General features: G+C 61.9%; 5 protein-coding genes across 5 annotated transcripts; all 5 read left to right on the top strand.

Annotated features, from left to right (window-relative positions):
• Positions 1-501: 501 nt before the first annotated feature.
• On the top strand, positions 502-1,833 carry LSCM1_05403 (uncharacterized protein; the record flags this gene model as incomplete). Its single annotated transcript, XM_067322868.1, has 1 exon — positions 502-1,833. The coding sequence occupies one exon, from the start codon at positions 502-504 to the stop codon at positions 1,831-1,833; it is 1,332 nt and encodes a 443-aa protein (XP_067178233.1).
• Positions 1,834-2,624: 791 nt separating this feature from the next.
• On the top strand, positions 2,625-4,190 carry LSCM1_05402 (uncharacterized protein; the record flags this gene model as incomplete). The annotated part of the gene is made up of 1 exon (XM_067322867.1): positions 2,625-4,190. The coding sequence occupies one exon, from the start codon at positions 2,625-2,627 to the stop codon at positions 4,188-4,190; it is 1,566 nt and encodes a 521-aa protein (XP_067178232.1).
• A 946-nt stretch (positions 4,191-5,136) lies between these two features.
• Positions 5,137-7,062, top strand: LSCM1_05401 (uncharacterized protein; the record flags this gene model as incomplete). The annotated part of the gene is made up of 1 exon (XM_067322866.1): positions 5,137-7,062. One exon carries the CDS (start codon positions 5,137-5,139, stop codon positions 7,060-7,062), a length of 1,926 nt encoding a protein of 641 aa, XP_067178231.1.
• Positions 7,063-9,744: 2,682 nt separating this feature from the next.
• On the top strand, positions 9,745-12,717 carry LSCM1_05400 (uncharacterized protein; the record flags this gene model as incomplete). The annotated part of the gene is made up of 1 exon (XM_067322865.1): positions 9,745-12,717. One exon carries the CDS (start codon positions 9,745-9,747, stop codon positions 12,715-12,717), a length of 2,973 nt encoding a protein of 990 aa, XP_067178230.1.
• Positions 12,718-14,530: 1,813 nt separating this feature from the next.
• LSCM1_05399 (uncharacterized protein) lies at positions 14,531-16,582 on the top strand (the record flags this gene model as incomplete). The annotated part of the gene is made up of 1 exon (XM_067322864.1): positions 14,531-16,582. One exon carries the CDS (start codon positions 14,531-14,533, stop codon positions 16,580-16,582), a length of 2,052 nt encoding a protein of 683 aa, XP_067178229.1.
• Between the last annotated feature and the right edge of the window lie 38 nt (positions 16,583-16,620).

The following is a 16,620-nucleotide window of genomic DNA, read 5'->3' as shown; positions in this document are numbered from 1 at the left end:
ACCGAATGGCGTTCTTCTAGGCCCTTTCCCATCCCCCCACCACCACCAAAGCACCGCAGGTGATCGAGCGTGCTCTCGGGTACGGATGTGCGGCTGCTGCCCTTTCTCAGGGGCGCGTAGCCACAAGCGCACCCATGCCCGCCCACCCCCGCTCCCCTTCAGCGCCGCGAAACCGCTGCCCTCTTTTTCCTCATGCCTTCACTCCTCTCTCCCGCTTTTCATTACCACCGTCTAAAAAAAAAAATTGCGCTGCTTCGATGGAGAGCGACTCAAAGGCGCAGTGTGTCGCGGTCCAGTACCCCATTCCCCTCAGCACTCCCTCGCACGCATCACCATACGCGGCCTGTGACCCCTCACTGGTGTGCGCGTGGTGCCGTGGCGAATCGCCGCTGCCCTGGCCCTTGTTGTAGATCCACTTCCCCACGCGCCCGTGCGCAAGTGCGTGTCTAGTCTTGACTGGTGTCAAGTTTTCTTCACGGTCAAGTAAAAGCGGCCTTCGACATGTGGCGTCGGGGCAGCACCGTCGCGGTAGTACAGCTGCCGTGTGGCGGCATCCACGGCAGGGGCAGCCCCGGTGCCGACAGCGTGGCCGGCACCACAACAGTCGCAGCGTCGTCTTCACCTTCCTCGCCGCTCCTCACCACGAGGCGGCACGCTGGCTGTGATCTTCTCTCGCCGCTATCGAAGCTCGGCCAGAGTCGAGATCTGGCCGCAGACCTCAAGGCTGGCCGCCAGCGCAACAACCGCGAGATCATTGCCTCTTTCGATAAGATGCAAACGATGGACGAGATCCACTACCGCAAGACGGAGCGGCCGTGGGAGCTCGTGCCGCGCTACGCCAAGAAGCGTGTGACGGACCTGGTCGGCATCCTCAGCTCTGAGGACCGAATGGAAATTGAGCAGGCAATCGACAAGATGCAGTCGCTCTGCCAGACAGACATGTACGTGGTACTCGTGCCGACGGTGGGCTACACCACCCCAAAGGCCTTCGCGAACTCGATTTTCTTTGATTGGGCCATTGGTGAGCCGAGCGGCAGCGGCCTGCTGCTTGTTATCGCTCAGCGGGAGGCGACAGTGCAGCTCATCAGCGGATTGCCCATTGAAGAGTACTTCGACAGCCACTTCCTCGAGCCCGCTGTGCGTGAGATCTTTCAGCCTCTTGTCCGAGATGGGAAGCCGAGTCAAGCAACGGTGCAACTTGTGTACGCGATCGCGCGGCAGGCGCAGGAGATGCACACGCGGTGGACAAAGGGAATGTTGGCGCTGCCGACGCGCAACAAGGTGCGCCTTGTCGGCAAGACGGTGCGCTACGGGGTGAGGCAGGTGCCGTACCTTGTGGTCGGCGTGCTCTTCTTCACTGCCTGCACGGCGTGGCTCGTGAGCCAGGTGCTCGATACCGTGTGTCCCAAGTGCCATCACCTCATGAGCCGCGTCCGCGACGACGCCACGCTTCAGAAGCTGATGACGCGAGGCCAGTACCTGGAGCTGATGAACGGGTGTTCCTACTACCGCGTGTGGAAGTGCCCCCACTGCGCTGATGGTCACAGTGTTGTGCTGTGCTCGCGTGACCTGCACCAGAGCACGAAGTGCCTGCAGTGCATGGACTGCCAGTACTACACGTGCGGCTTGGAAAAGCAGATCGTCAAGCTGCCGTCGAAGGATGAGGATGGGTTGAAGAAGCTAACGTACAGCTGCGCGAACTGCCACATCGGGCGAGAGGTGCTGCTGCCGCTCTACAGGCCAGTCGCCATGGAGACTGAGAAGAAGTGGTTCGATTTCCTTCTCGAGGGAAGTCAGTCGCATAAGAAGACGAGCGCCAACCTTAAGCCATAGCGCGTGCCTACCCGTGTGGCGGTGTGTCTGTGTCTGTGTGTGTGTGTGTGTGGGCCACCGTACTTGCACACCGTTAGACAGACAGGCACCGGTCTCTGTAAGCTCCCTTTCCTCCGTCGTGTCCGTTTGTCTCTCCGGCCCTGCGTATGCGGATGGGTCTGTAGCGCCGCACTTTGGGTTTGCTTGTGGGCCGTACCTCCTCAACGGCGCCCCCACCCCCCACCACACGCCGCCCATACTCCCCCCTTCCCCCGCCTTTACCCTTCCTCCTGTAGTGGGGAGAGGGGATGCCGATGATCCGGCTTAGCGACCGCACAGCTGCTTGCGAGAGGGCAAGGGCCTCTGCGTCTATCCCACCGGCGCTGCTCCTTCTCCCCTCGGCAAATTCTCAGGGGAGGGGGGTGGGTGGGGCGCACACACAGCAGCTGCGAGGCGAGGCGGATACGGCGTATTTCGCCGAGCAACGAATTATACGGCTTCTGCACACTTGCTGAACTCCGCCCGCCCTCCCCCCACACACACATACACACACGCGCGCAGCCCTCTCCTCCATCTGTCGCTGTGCGGCACATGCACATCCCTCCCCTCCCCTTGTTCGCGCCGGCATTCTCCCTCTTCACTTCAACTCACCCGCACGAACACACCCATACTCACACCGCTGGGCACTCGGGCGGGTGGCGGGCCAGAGTAAGCCGTGGCACTTCACCTGCCTCGCTCCCATCATCTGTGCAGCGCCACTTCCTCCTCCCACCTCCGCACTCACGCTCGGGCAACGTCCACAGCTCTCTTCGATGTTTCCCACCGATCGACCTCCCACGGCGGCAGACATGGCCCGACTGCAGGCCTTCAGAGGTGAAGGCCAGCTCGATGCAGAGCTCGCAGCGGACGCATACCTGCATTCACTCATGAAGCGCCGCCGCGACAACGTTGCCGAGCTTCTCGCGTTGTACACCAGCCCAGAGGACGCTCGCAAGGCCTACCCCGACCCGCCACCCTCACTGCTTCAAGTCGCCGACGACGGGTCCTTAGGTGGTAAGGCAAAGGTGGTAGCTGAAACAGGCGCCGGTGTTCCACCCACCGGTGCCAGCGCGCAAGCGCTCAAGAAGGCGCGGCGCGAGAATGCGGCAGCGACGCTCAGCGCATCCTCTGGTGCTGGCGCAGCCGCCACATCGGCTGCTCGCCTTTTAACCGCCGCGGACGGATCACCAAAGGCCGCCTTTGAGGATGGTGTGGAGCGGGTCAACTACCTCGGCAAGTCCTTCTTGGAGCCGCCGTCGAGCGTGCTGGAGCACGAGGAGTCGACGAAGCAGAAGGCGTGCAAGCCGCCCCGCACCATGCGGGGTGTGTTCAAGATCCCGGACGGCTATGGAGCAGCGGCCAGCACCTCCTCCTCCGCCCCCACATCGTCTTCGTCTCTGGTGAACCCAGAGGGTAGCAGCAGCGGCGAGCGACACCCCGGCAGGGCATCTGGCATACAGCAGCTCCGCTGGGCCCCACCTGCCTACGGCCATCTACTCTTCTCGGGTGACATTGGCGGCGAGTGCCGGCTGTGGAATTCGTCGACGCGACAGCTGCTCGCGACCTTCTCGGCGCACACGCAGCCGATTAAGAGTCTCGAGGTCACCACGAACGCGGCAATCATGTCGACCGGCTCAGTGGACGGTACCGTGGCGATGTGGGACGTCGAGACCGGCGTTTGCGCGCACGTGCTCACCAATCCGGACCGCCTCCCAGTCGTGCAGCACCTTCACCATCCCTCCGATGAGGCGCACCTTCTCTTGGCCGCCGTGGACAGGAAAGTCGTTCTCTACGACGTGCGCGTGGGCTGCAGCAAGTACCAGCGCGAGTACACGGGGCATATGGGCACCATCTTCAACCTGACGCTGCTGAGTGAGGGCAGCAAAATGCTCACCACCTCAGAGGACCGAACACTTCGCACGTGGGACTATCGAAGTCCTGTGCAGATCAAGCAGTTCGCTGATGCGGCGATGCATGCCATCACACACGTATTGCACCACCCGACGCAGCCCGAGTTCCTCGCCGCGCAGTCGCTCAACAACAAGGTCATTGTCTTCCGAGACGACGGCGGCGGCCGCCTACGACTCCTGCACGACCGCGAGTTCACTGGGCACACTATTTCGGGTACGCGGTGTCAGCTGAGTTTCAGCCACGACGGCCGCTATCTGTCAAGCGGCGACATCGGTGGCAAGCTGTACGTATGGGAGTGGGCGACAAACAAACTGGAGAAGTTCTTCAAGGCTCACGCGCAGATGCTGGTGTCGCACCTGTGGCACCCGATCGAGCCCACCAAGGTGGTGACAGCTGCCTGGGATGGCCATATCAAATGTTGGGCGTGACAACGAAGAGCATCCGGTGAGGCGCGCCCGTGCATGTAAGCCGGCGCGGCATCGCCACAGTCGCCGCCTGTCGGCTGAGATTTTTTTTTGCTTTGCAAGGCGTTCACGTGTTGGTGTGCACGGAGGGGATGCGGTACATTCTGTGGTGGGAGGAAGCCTTCCCACTCACCCCCTCCTCCCCCTCCTCCGCAGCGCGCTGCCTTGTCGTCTCTATTGTGGTATCCATGACGCGGTGTCTGAGAGACACGCCAACGCGGAAGGGGAGGAAGGAAAGAGGGGCATCGAGTCTCTGCCCGCATCCGACACATGGCTTGCAAGCTGAAAAAATAAGGCAGCGCTGCTCGAGTACGATCCTCTGTGGTGGTTGAAGACACAGACACACACGCATCATGGCACGCCTCCACGTTGTGTGCCTGAGCCCCCCTTTCCCCCACCCCCCGATGGCTCTCCTATCTTCTCCATTTTGTCAGTGCTACGTCACGCCTCGCCGCTGGGGAGAAAAGACTGAAAAGAAGCTGGACCTCGGCTTCATGCGTGGCATACGATCATGCTGCACGCACTGGATGCCCCTCCCCTGCCTGTAGCGGCTCATTCTTTGCGTTTTCTACCCTCCCCTTCCCCGCCTCTTCTCCTTAGTGTGCCAATTCTATTGTGTGCTCGTGCGCTTGCGTGATTTGACTGCATCCCCTCCGCTTAGCACCAACACTTGTATCACCAGCAGCAGCAGCAGCCATCAGTGGTCTGCTGTGCTGCTCTTCTTTCCTCCTCACCACCCTCGCACAAACCGCCAGAGCACGAGATAACACGGGAGCCCTCCCCTCACCCTTTCGCACCGCTTTCGTTTGTGTGTCTGTGTGTGTGTGTGTCTTTGTGTGTGTGTGTGTGTGTGGGAGTAGGCGCACGTCGCTCATCATCCGCTCCTCTCCCCCTTCCTCGCACGCATTTCATGTCAAACATCAAAAAGGTCCAGACAGAGGCGGACCGCCTCCTCAAAAAGGTCAATGAGGGCCTCGACGCCTATGACGAGCTACACGAGAAGCTTGGGAATGCGCCCAACGCGAGCGCCAAGGAGCGTCTCGAGGGCGATCTAAAGCGTGAACTGAAGAAGCTGCAGCGCCATCGCGAGGCCATGAAGAGCTTCATGCAGAACGACGACTACAAGGAGAAGCCAAAAATGCAGGCGGCACGCAAGAAGATTGAGGAGCGCATGGAAACGTTTCGCGCCATCGAGCGGGAAATGAAGACGAAGGCCTTCAGCAACGAGGGACTGGCCTCCGCCGCGCTGGAAAAGGCGGACTCGGCCACGGAGCAGTGGCTGAAGGACGCGATCGAGGAGGGGCGCAAGAAGATTGAGCTCCTGGAGTACGAGGTGCAGAAGGCTAACAACGGCCGCGTGCGCCGTGGGAAGCAGCAGAAGTCCGAGTACCAGGTGCGCCTCGAGAACCTACAAACCCACTTCTTCAAGTGGGAGTCGCTGCTGCGCATGGTCAACAACGAGGAGCTCGACACCGACGAGGTGGATGACCTGCAGGAGCCGATTCAGAAGGTGCTTGAGGACGACGTCGATTTAGAGGTAATGGAGGACATGTCCATCTATGACAGCTTTGACATACCGGAGCCGAAGGCGAAGCCGGTCGTGCCTTTTGACGTTAGCGACTACGAGGATAGGAAGGCGTCATCGCCCAAGACGACAGTCAAAGCCAAGACGCCCGTGTCGACAGTCCAGGCCAAGGCCAGCCCGTTTATCACCTCGCCAAAGGAAACGGGGGCGTCGCCGACCGTGGCCAAAGCCGCCTCTCCTGCCCCAGCCTCCCTGTCGGTGCTGCAGCCGGCGCCCACGCAAGCGGCGCCGAAGCAGCCAAAGCAGCAGCAGCAGCTGCCCGCTGGCGTCAGCGATTCCGCCGACAACGGCGAAGAGGAACCGGTGCCGGAGTGGATGGATGACGACATGGACACCGCCAACGACGACACCTTTGGCGATGACGCCATGAGTGGCGGGATCACGATCGGCTCGCTTGCGGAGATGGCCTCGGCGACGAACAAAGTAGCGCAGGACTGGGAGAGGCCACATAAGCCCATCGGGCCGCCGGAGCCAAAGGCAGTGAAGGTGGCCGACCACGGCCCCATGACGCTGGAGGAGAAACCGAAGACGACTCCGCCTGCCGCGGCCCCGACGCTGAACGCATGGGAGCGGCGCGCCGCTGAGCAGCAAAGCCGAATCAAGGCACAGCAGCAGTGCGCCGCCGATGCCGCCTCAACGGCAGCGCCGTCCGAGCCAGCCACTGCGGCCACCGAAGCACCCGTGCCGGAGGCAGCGGCACCACCCTCGAGCACCCCAGCGGCAGCGACGTCTCCGTCGACCCTGGTCGGCGGCACTCACGCGGACCCCATCCATCCCTTTCCTCCTATTCCTGGTGCCGCGCCCGGCTCCAAGTTCACGCCCAAGAAGATCCACGAGCTCTTGGACATGTCGCTCGGTAACCTGCCGCATACGCTCGACGTGCAGCGGCAGCGCCCCTACGAGCCACCGAACGCGATCGACCCGATCCCGTACTTCCCGCAGGAAGTGCTGCCGGTGCTATCCAACAAGGACGTCTATCACCACATGGACCTCGACACGCTCTTCTTCATCTTCTATTACCACCAAAAGTCGTACCAGCAGTACTTTGCCGCCAAGGAGCTCAAGGCCCGCTCTTACCGCTACCACACGAAGCAGCAGCGGTGGTATCAGCGGCTCGAGCGGCCGCAGACGACAACAGAGACGGAGGAGCGCGGCTCCTACACCTTTTTCGACTTTGAGGACAAGTGGGACCACGACCGCGTCGACGACTTCCTCTTTGAGTACAAATACCTCGAGAACGAGCTCCACTGACCTCGGGCGCCGTGACGCGCGTAGCATATGGTGGCCGTGGCAGTCAGGTGACCGCGAGCGTCCTCAGCGGAGGCACCGCAGCTTCTCTCTTCTCTTGCTTCGCTTTGCCGATTGATCGGGCTTTTTTCTGCGCGCTCGTGCCGGGGGCGGGGGGTGCGTGTCAGCGTCTCCGGGAGCGTCAATGCAGGACATGGGGCAGGCGTGGCGAAGGGAACGCCGCGAAAGAGCCGTACTAACCACCCCACCACCACCACCACGCACACATGCACACGCTAACACAGCTCTCGCTCCGTGCGTCTCGCCCTCTCGGTATTTTCTGCTCCCCTTTCTCCTTCAGGCGGTGGCGTTCCATAGAGGCGAGCTCGAGGCTTGTGACGCAGAGGAACGGAAGTGCCCTCCATTCCATGTCGCTCGCGCTCGCTATTCATGTCGCTGCCGGTCGTTCTGGTCCGTGAGTGTGTGTCTGTCTGTGTGTATGCGCGCGTGTATGTGTGTTTGCTGGGACGGCCTCGTCGAAGTAGAGGTGCCACCGTATACACACACGTGCACACGTTTCCTCTGGTAGCGCTGCCGTCTTCGCCCCAACTTTCGCGTCTCTCCTGTAGAGATTCCCATCTTATCTGTCAGCATCGTCGGCGTCTGTTTGTCGTAATATCTCCGTCACTCTTTGTGTGTGTTTGTGTGTATCAGTGATTTCTTTGTCCCGTCGATTCTTTTCCATGTGCGTCTTAGTTTAGAGGTGGGTAGAGGCCCTCCTCTCTCTCTCTGTCTCGCACACGCCCCCCGCCCACTCTTCCACGCAGGCGTACACATACACATGCACACACATACACACACACGCACGCACATATATATATGTGTGTACACCAGCAACGCCCGCTGCCGCTGCTCATCGGCAGAGGAACGCGCCGTCTCTCACAGCGCGCCTTTCGCTTGTCTGTGCCAAAGGGAAGGGGAAAGAGCGATGGGGCGGAGTTCTCTCTGCCCCATTTTCATTGTCTCTGGGGCTCACGCATGCCGTGATGATCGTGAACGCTTCACAGGCGTGCATGTATCTGCGATCGTTGGGCACATGAGCGCGCTAGTTGTCCCTCCGTAAGTGCATGTGGCCTACACACTCGCTTCTCCGTATCTGCCACCCTCCGTCGCCCGTAGCGGCGAAGCGCCGCGGCACTTTTCGATGACAAATGAGCGCTCCTTGTTGCCCTCCTATCCGTCCCTGTGCTGCATCGTCTGAGGGTCGCTCCCCTCAATGCAACATGCGGGTCTTCTTCTAACGACGGCACCCGCACAGGACCTAGCGCATCGAGCTTTCCCCTCTTCCTCCCCCTCCCTTTCGCTCCACACATACACATATATATATATTATGTGTTTTCTCCTGCGCACGCGTATCGATGCAAAGGAATTGCTCGACCGTGTGTCCCACAGCAATCGTACCCCTCCTCATATACCCTCCTCTCCTCCGTGCACACCGGCCCCCTCCCCTCCTCCCCACTCTCGCACCATTGGAGGCGGCTTCGTCGTGGTGCTGATCGCTTCTGGCGGTGCACCGCCGTGGATTCTCTTGCTGAGGACTTTTTCCCTCGCTCAGTGGCGTCCTTTCCACCTCGCTGCTCCCTTTCTTGGCCCCCCCTTCCCAACCCGACACACCTCCCCGCACGCATCCTTTGCTGCTTTGTTCTTCCCTTTGCTTTTTCCCTCTCTCTGGTCCCCCCTTGCACGCACGCACGCACACACACACGCTTTCCTCTGCACTGCTCGAGTCACCCGATCACCGTGTGAAGGTGTTTCATCGAAGTCGACAGCGTATAGCCATCGAGCGTTCGCAAAGAGGGAGGAAAGCGCCACCCTTCTGCTGCTGCTGCTGGAAAAAAAATTTCGCTTAGCCACCGCACGCTGTGAGCGCCTGCATGTGTGCGGATGTGTGTTAGTGTGCCTTAATTTCACTTAACGGCAGCATTCGCCCCATTCACTCACCGACTTACTCACTGCCCGCTGTGCGTGAAGACGGCTGCGGCGCATCAGGCGTTTATATTGGTGGACTCATTTTTTTTTCGTTTACAGCTGTTTATTTTGCTGTTGGCGCTGCAAAAGCTTTCCCCGTCGTCCTCAATTGTGCTTCGCGTGCGCGTGTGTTCAGGTTCATTGCAGGAGAGAGAATAGGAGAGGCGGGGGGAGGAGGCAACAGCAGCAGCAGCCTTGTGTGTGCGTGAGGGAGCGGCGTGGTGCCTCTGCGCTTCAGCAGACGTGTGCTCTTCGCCCTCTCCTCTCCCATCGCCGCTCTTGACACGATACACGCACGCGCAAGCAGACAGGCAGCCACGCACGTGTTCAAGCAGCAATCTGCTAGAGCAGACGCGTACGTGTACGCAGCCCGTGTTGGCCGCACCTCTCTTGAGTTGCTGCTCCTTTGCTATTCCCCTCCGCCCTGTCGCTGTTGCGCCGCTTCGTCCTCCTGCGTAGCGCTACGGGCCTCAGCGTGTGTGTACCGTGCGTGCGGTAGTGGAGGCGTTCCGAGAAAAGGGAAGGCGGTCGTGTATGCGAGGGAGTGGACTGGCCGCCTTCTGTTTGTGTGCATTACTAACAGCTGTATATCGACCACGCCCCTGCAGCACCGCTGCCTGCCTTATACATACACATCGCTGTCCGTGGAGGTCGCCGAGGCCCGCCGCGTCAGCGGCTATGCACATGCCGATGCGCGGGACGAGTATGAGTGGTAACATTCGGAGAAACACATCTTCGTCTGTGGTGCCGCCGGCAGCAGCCGTTCGGGACATAAATGTGCTTGTGAACCGCGAGCACGGCCCTGCAGGCGATGCCGCACGTCATATCTGCTGCGCTGCCGAGACGAACCGCCCCAACGTTGCTTCGCTCGCCAGCGCGGCCGCGCCGCCCTTCCCGTGGCCGCCCAAGTCCTACACCGGGAACCACGGCATCCACCCCGATGCAGCTGCGCGAGACGCCAACGGAACGCTGCCCACGGGGCCCACCATGCAAGACAGCATAGTGGAGCTGGGCACCACGCCAGACACGCACAGGCGCTGGCACCAGATGGCGTCCCCGGCGCAGCACCCAGGCGACTCGTCGCTCGTGTTCGCCATGAGTGAGGACAGCGAGCTGAAGGTGCTTGCGAGCGGCGTCAGCCCTCCGGCCGTACTGCCCCCTGAGGCACACGCCTCCTCCTCAAACGCCATCCATCCGCCTCTCTCGAGCCCTTCACAGAGCACCGTGAGCCACAGCCGCTCCACACGCAGCCATGTGCCTGGGGTCGGCAATACCGGCGACAGCGACGGCGGCGTCTACGCGGTAAACCGACGCGGCAGTCAACACATTCGGCACGGGATCGCCGGCGCCACGTTGACCGCATACAATACAGTGGCAGATACGGGGCATCCAATGCCCCACACTCCAAGCGTGCGTCGAGAGAGCGACATCAGTGGCGTCGTGCCGGGAGGTCCGCACGGGGCGCCCGTTAATAAGCCGTCGGTGCAGCTGTCGCATCAGCAGCTAGGTAGCACCTCCGGAGGCGCGGCAACGACGGCGACAGGCGCGCCGGGTCGCACCGGGGCCGGTGCTGCCCCGGCCTACCGCACAAGCCCTCACGAGCTACGCATGCCGCCCGCGCTGCAGGCATGCTCTGGTGTTGCTTCCAGCTCTCACAAGGCGCGAGGACCAGTAGCGGTGACCACCTCCTCCGCAGCATGCGCTGCTGCCACTCACAACACTGCAAGCGCGCGGTGGCCACAACGACACATGCCCTCCGTCTCTCTGTACTCGACAGGTGGCGGCGGAGGCTCAGGATCGGTGGCGCCTGCCCACGGTGCTGGCCGGGCCTTCTCTTCCACGGCCGCGCAGCACACTCCCGCTGGCAGCAACCCGCCGGCGCAGCAACGTCAGCAAGCGGCGCCACTACAGCAACAGCAGCCGGCCTCTGCTGGTGCCAGCAACTCTGCAGACGCGCGCTCGCAGCACAGTGGGACGCCGCCGCCACCGGGCTCGCAACCGCTGGACAAGAACTTTACGGAGGCACAGCGACTGGCCGTTCTGGAAGAGGTGCAGCAGGAATTGTATCTAAACTACCCGGCGGTACCGGTGCCAGAGAGCATGATCAATTCGGGCGACACCGACGAGCGCCGCCGTCGGCTGGAGCAGCGCCGTAAGCAGATCGTGTATGGCAAGGAGACGGAGGGCTACCTCAAGTACACCTCCCTAATATCTCGCCTTTGTGATAGGGAGTACCACAACCCACTGCACGCTATCACGCCACGCCCCGAGTATGACTGCAGCAAGCGCCAGTTTGACCGCGTACTCAACGCGTGGCGGCGGCAGCTGCATCAGTGGGACGACTATGACGTAAACCACATCGATGAGCGCTTCCTCCCCCTTGGCAAGGCCTCGCTACTAGACTTGGGGCTCTGCCACCCTCCGTCCAATCACACACCGACGACCAGCAGCATAGCCGAAGCGGGCACCACCGCCCCGCCGCCTGGAAAGCCGCCGCAGGCACCGCCCGCCGGCGTGATGCACTCCATCGCCAACGTCGCCGCCATGGCAAACGGCGTCCACGGCGACGATACCTCCATCCAGTGCCACTCACGCAGCCCCGTCTTCACTGAGAACAGTCCTACCTCAGGGCTGTACTCGTCTGCCAGCCTCAGCATGCACATCAGCTCGGGCCGTGCCGCCTCAATGGCGACCGCGTGCACTCCGTCGCGCCCGCAGCTCTCCGAGGGGGCCGAGGGCCCCAAGGTGGACGAGTCCTTCTTCTTCCACATGAACTCAGGCAGCAGCCGGATCGCCTCGCCCTTCCACCCCACCTCCTCTGGCACTGGCCACATGAGTCATGGCGGGGTGAACGGGCGGAGCAGCGCCAACTCGCACTACCCGCAGTTCATGATGCGCAACAGCGCCGCATACGCGCACAACGCCAGTGGCGGCACCCCAGGCAGCAACTACGCAACTTACACAGGCCTCACGCCAGCGCATCGACCGGCCAGTCGCAGCGGCATGCCGCACCACATTACCGCCATCTTCGGCAGCGAGTATGAACTGATGACCCCGTCAGGCCTCGCCTCTCCTGCCGGTATGCCGCACAATCCTCGAAACGGCAGCAGCCCGTACCCGCTGGGTGAGTCGTGGATGCCAAGCCGGCGTAGCCCAACATGTGCCGTGGGAACTGCTCATGGCGTTGGTGGTCACCACCCATCGGCCGCCACATTGAGTGGAGTCACAGCTGCGAACGGCAGTGGCACCATGATGGTGGTGGGCGGTGGGCGAGGCGAGTCGCCGCCGCACACGACAGAGCTAGCGCTCATCCCAAGCACGTCGCTCTCCAACGGCAGCGGCTTCGCACAGTCACCGTACAGCTACCGCGTCCACTCGCCTGTCCAGCCGCAGGGCGCGTCGCCGCAGACCAACAACGCCTACGCCACACCCCTCACGCGCCAGCAAAGCCGACAGAGCCTCAGCGGGTGTGCCCATCCTGCCCCCTCTGCCAACGGCCTTCACCACAATCAGCGTCACTCAAACAGCCCTAGTGGCGCTCCAGTCGGGCCCCCACAGCCGCAGCAGCAACAAGCGGCCACTAGCACTGTCACTACCGCTGCCCCCCGCACCGCGGGAGCGAGTGGCGCCAGCGGAGTGCCAACGAACTAGACGCCTTCGAAGGTACAAGCTCCAGTGTGGGCCAGCTAGCCGCTCCCCTCCCCCACACACACACACAGTGGCTGTACATGTGCCCGGTCGCCTCTGCGCCATTACGTAAGCTCTCTACAACGTGCATGCACTGCGCAAGAGAGGCATAACATTACATATCGACGCTCACACCCACGTGCACCTGCACCTGCGCGAGAACGTCGCGCAGTCGCTTACATCGAGGCTTCCCAACTTCATTCAGCTTTTTTTCGGCCCCGTCTTGCCGCAGTTACCCAACGGTTGTACAGACGCGTGTGTGTGTGCGTGTACGCGGGTGTGTGCGTTGCTTACACGTGCGCCCCCCCTCACTCTGAGGCTTACCCCATTTTGCTTTAGCCCCCCTCCCCTCAGCGCTCGTGTGCGGTTAGACGACTCCTCCCAAGTGTGCCCACCTACACCATGTATTCCTGAATGTATCGGCCGCACACCTTCACTTCACTGCTTCTTCCCGCCCTCCCTCGCCCCTCCCTCTCTCCCTCTCCTGTGCGATGGCATTGCCGTTGGCTGGGGAAAGGAAAGGGGCAGAGGTGTGAAGGAGAGAGAGGGGAGAGGAGGGAGAGGAACTCGGCCACACTCCGGACCAGTCCCCCCACACACACACACACTCACATACGCACCACAAGCACTCCACCACTCACTGCCATAGTTATGTATTGTTGCACTTCAGCTTCTTCTCTCTCGTGTGGCAACGGACTGAGTGCGTGAGGCAGGGGAGCGCTGTGCCGTTCCCATCATACCTTTCCTCTTCACTCTACGCCGCATCCTCTCTGGTCGGCTCATCGCCATACATGAAGCGGACTGACATGCGAAGCAATTAGAAAAACGCAAAGAAGAGGAGGGGGAGGTGTGTGTGCGTGTGTGTGTGTGTGTGTTGGCGGAAGGGAGGAGGGAGTCGAAGCGCCGCGAGTGCTGTAAGGCGGAAGGGGGTAAGCTCCCATGCCAAAGGACTCTTCCGAGGCGCACCTGTCTCATCCAGCACCCCCTGTGCGCCCTTCCTCTGGTCCACATCCCATCGCCTCCCCGCCCACCCCGCCCCGTGTCCGCCTCTTCGGCTGCCGGTCCCCCTTTTTTTCAGCAAACCGACACACCTTCACCCCCCCTCTCTACGCATGTCTGGATAGACCCAAAGAGCGAACGCGTCTCAGGAGAGTGGGCAGCACCATCGAAGGAGTGTGCGACACGTGAGCACATGCAGCCTTTCCTCGCTGTCGCGCTCCCCCCCTCCCCACCACCTCCATCCCCCTTTCCCTCGCCTGCTCCTCTACCGGAGGTCGTTGCCACCATTCCCCGCGGCATGGATGGCCCCACGGGGTCAAGTGGCGGGGAGCAGCTTCGCAGACTACGTGTCCACGCCTGTCTGGTTGCGGATGGGCTCCCTTCAAGCAGAAGGCGAAACACGCAAGTCGTCGGTCACCCTGTTGAGCACCGACTTCAAGCCGAGAAGCGTCTACGCGCATCATTTTGCACGCGCCGCAGATGTCCTCTCCACGTCCACTCCGATTTGCTCATTTTCGCCTTCTCTCCTCCCACTTGCACTCCGGTGCTCGCCGCGTCATGCGGCATCGCAGCAAACAAATTACCCACACATCACCCCACCACACGCACACTTCCCTCTTTAGAAATCAAACGCCTCCTCTGTCTCCTCGTCGCACCGCCGCTGCGGATGATTTGAGCGCGGCCATCGACAGATCTCTCTCTCCCTCTCTCCCTGGCCTTTGACACGCACCCACGCGCACGCAGCGGCATACAAGCCAAGCGAAAAAGCCCTAGCCCCATGTCAAAGGCACTGCCTCCCATTCAGGACCACCGTCCTGCTTCCGTCGAGCGAGGCTACTCCTCCCGCTCTACCGCCCGCGGAACAGGGTACGAGGAGCACCAGCGGCTCTACACATCCTCGGTGCGTGTGCGCTCGTCCAGTACAGGTGCTACAGCGGACTCCCGGCTTACTGGGATTGCAACGTTGCCGCGACTGCCACACGTTGAGTTCTCGCTCGGCCCCCTGCAGGATCGCGTCATCCCGCCCTACAATGACCTGGAGGACCCGCATCTGGTGCCGTACTGGGCACGGAAAGAAATGCTTATTCACGAGCGCGCCGATCAGCGCCGCCGCCAGCGTCGCCAGCAGGAGATGGAGGAGCATCGCAAGGAAGCAGCGCGGCGCCGCTTCCTACAGCGCCGTCAGCAGGAGCGGGAGGAAATGGCGTCCCGGAAAGGAGAGTTAACGCGTCAGCGAGAGGAGGAGGAGCGTCAGGCGATGATTCGTAGCGCGTCCAAGAGCTCGCGGCGTGTGCCGAGGAAGCCTTTGGGCTCGCGCAAGGGTGGTTCCGCGGCAGGCGGGCGATCTCATCAGCAGGCGGCAGCGGCGGCCAATCACCGCTACTACGAGGCAGCCAGCGAGTCGAACGCGGGGGATGTAGCAGAGAGACGCGCAGCTGGTGGCTTGGCTGCTGGTCATGAGTATGTGACAAGCTCCTCCTCGGTAACCACGAGCCGCAGTGCGTCCGTCAATAGAGACGCTGTCAGCAGCAGCCGTCACGACGAGGACATGGCCTACCCTAACGAGGTCGCCTGTACCCAGGAAGGCGAGGAGAAGGTGGATGCAGTGAAAGGGGGCGCCTCACACTCCCTCAGCTCGAGGTCCTCCTCTTCCCCGTCCTCGTCCAAGTCCTCCAGCGAATATCAGTCATCCCACGACGATTACGCGGCGGAAATGGCTAGGGAGCAGGCCAAGGCAGAAGCCCGCGCAGAGGCGGAGGCGAACGCACGAGCCTATGCGCGGGAAGAGGCACAGGATTCCGACAGCGATGACGCCTCCAAGAACGAGGTGTCAGTGTCGCACCACCAGTCGTCGGTAGCTGCGTCGTCCAAGTCGTCCGAGTCGTCGGCTGCCGCTGCCTACCTCCTCCCGCTCAAGGAGGACGGCGAGGCGGAGGCTCACGCGGAACCAGAGGCAGATGAACCCCTCGTGGGGGCGGAAGAGGAGGCGAGCAATGAGGTGTACAACGATGACGAATTCGAGAAGAGCTCCGCCTCCAGCGATACCGTGGCGAATGGGACGGACGAGCCCGCTGCTCCGCCGCCACAGCCGTCGGAGGACCCACAGGAGGAAGCGAAGTCGGCAGCCGCCGATGAGGCCAGCGAGGCCCCCAAGCAGGACTCGTACGAGGGGGACGGGTTCGATGACGATGAGCTGTCTTCGCCGAGGAACCCTTCTCACGACGCCTCGGACGCAGGTGTGTCGCCAACTCAGAAGTTCGAGGACGAGGACCACCTGGAGGCCAGCCCGGAGGACATGCAGCAGAATCCAGCGGCGCTGACGGCCACCGACGATTTGAAACCGGTCGAGAGGGCCGATGAAGAGTACAGCGAGGACGGCTTCTCCAAGGAGGGCACCGAGAAGGCCGTGGGTGAAGTAGCCGATGACGCTTATGATATGGACCAGTTCGAGGGAGAGCTTTCCTCCAAAAAGTCGTCGGCGACGTCGTCCGTAGCGCCATCACCTGTCGCAGCATCGAAGAAGGATGACACCTCCAAGGAGGAGGTCGAAGACGAGTTAGACGAGGAGCTCCCGAAAAAGGCGGTCGATGCAGAGCGCAAGCAGGAGGGGTCGGTGATATCTTCTGCCACCGCATCGTCGTCAGCGGTGCCGTCGGCGCCCTCGTCGCCTTCCTCGTCCATGTCAAACTTGGAGGCCCCCCCTGCGTCGACCTCCGCCGCCTCGCCTGCCGCTGCTGCGCCGCGCAAGAGCAGCGCAGGGGACATAGATGAAGTGCTAAGCAGCGGCGACAACGATGCCTATGCAGATGACTTCGACGAAGACGCTTAGCCATGAGAGAGAGTGTGTGTATGTGGGAGGGCGAGAAC

The sequence above is a fragment of the Leishmania martiniquensis genome, chromosome 25, assembly GCF_017916325.1.
Source record: "Leishmania martiniquensis isolate LSCM1 chromosome 25, whole genome shotgun sequence".
Taxonomy (NCBI): Eukaryota; Euglenozoa; class Kinetoplastea; order Trypanosomatida; family Trypanosomatidae; genus Leishmania; species Leishmania martiniquensis.
Note: the sequence above shows the minus strand (reverse complement) of the source record. Positions and strands in the feature narration are given on the sequence as shown.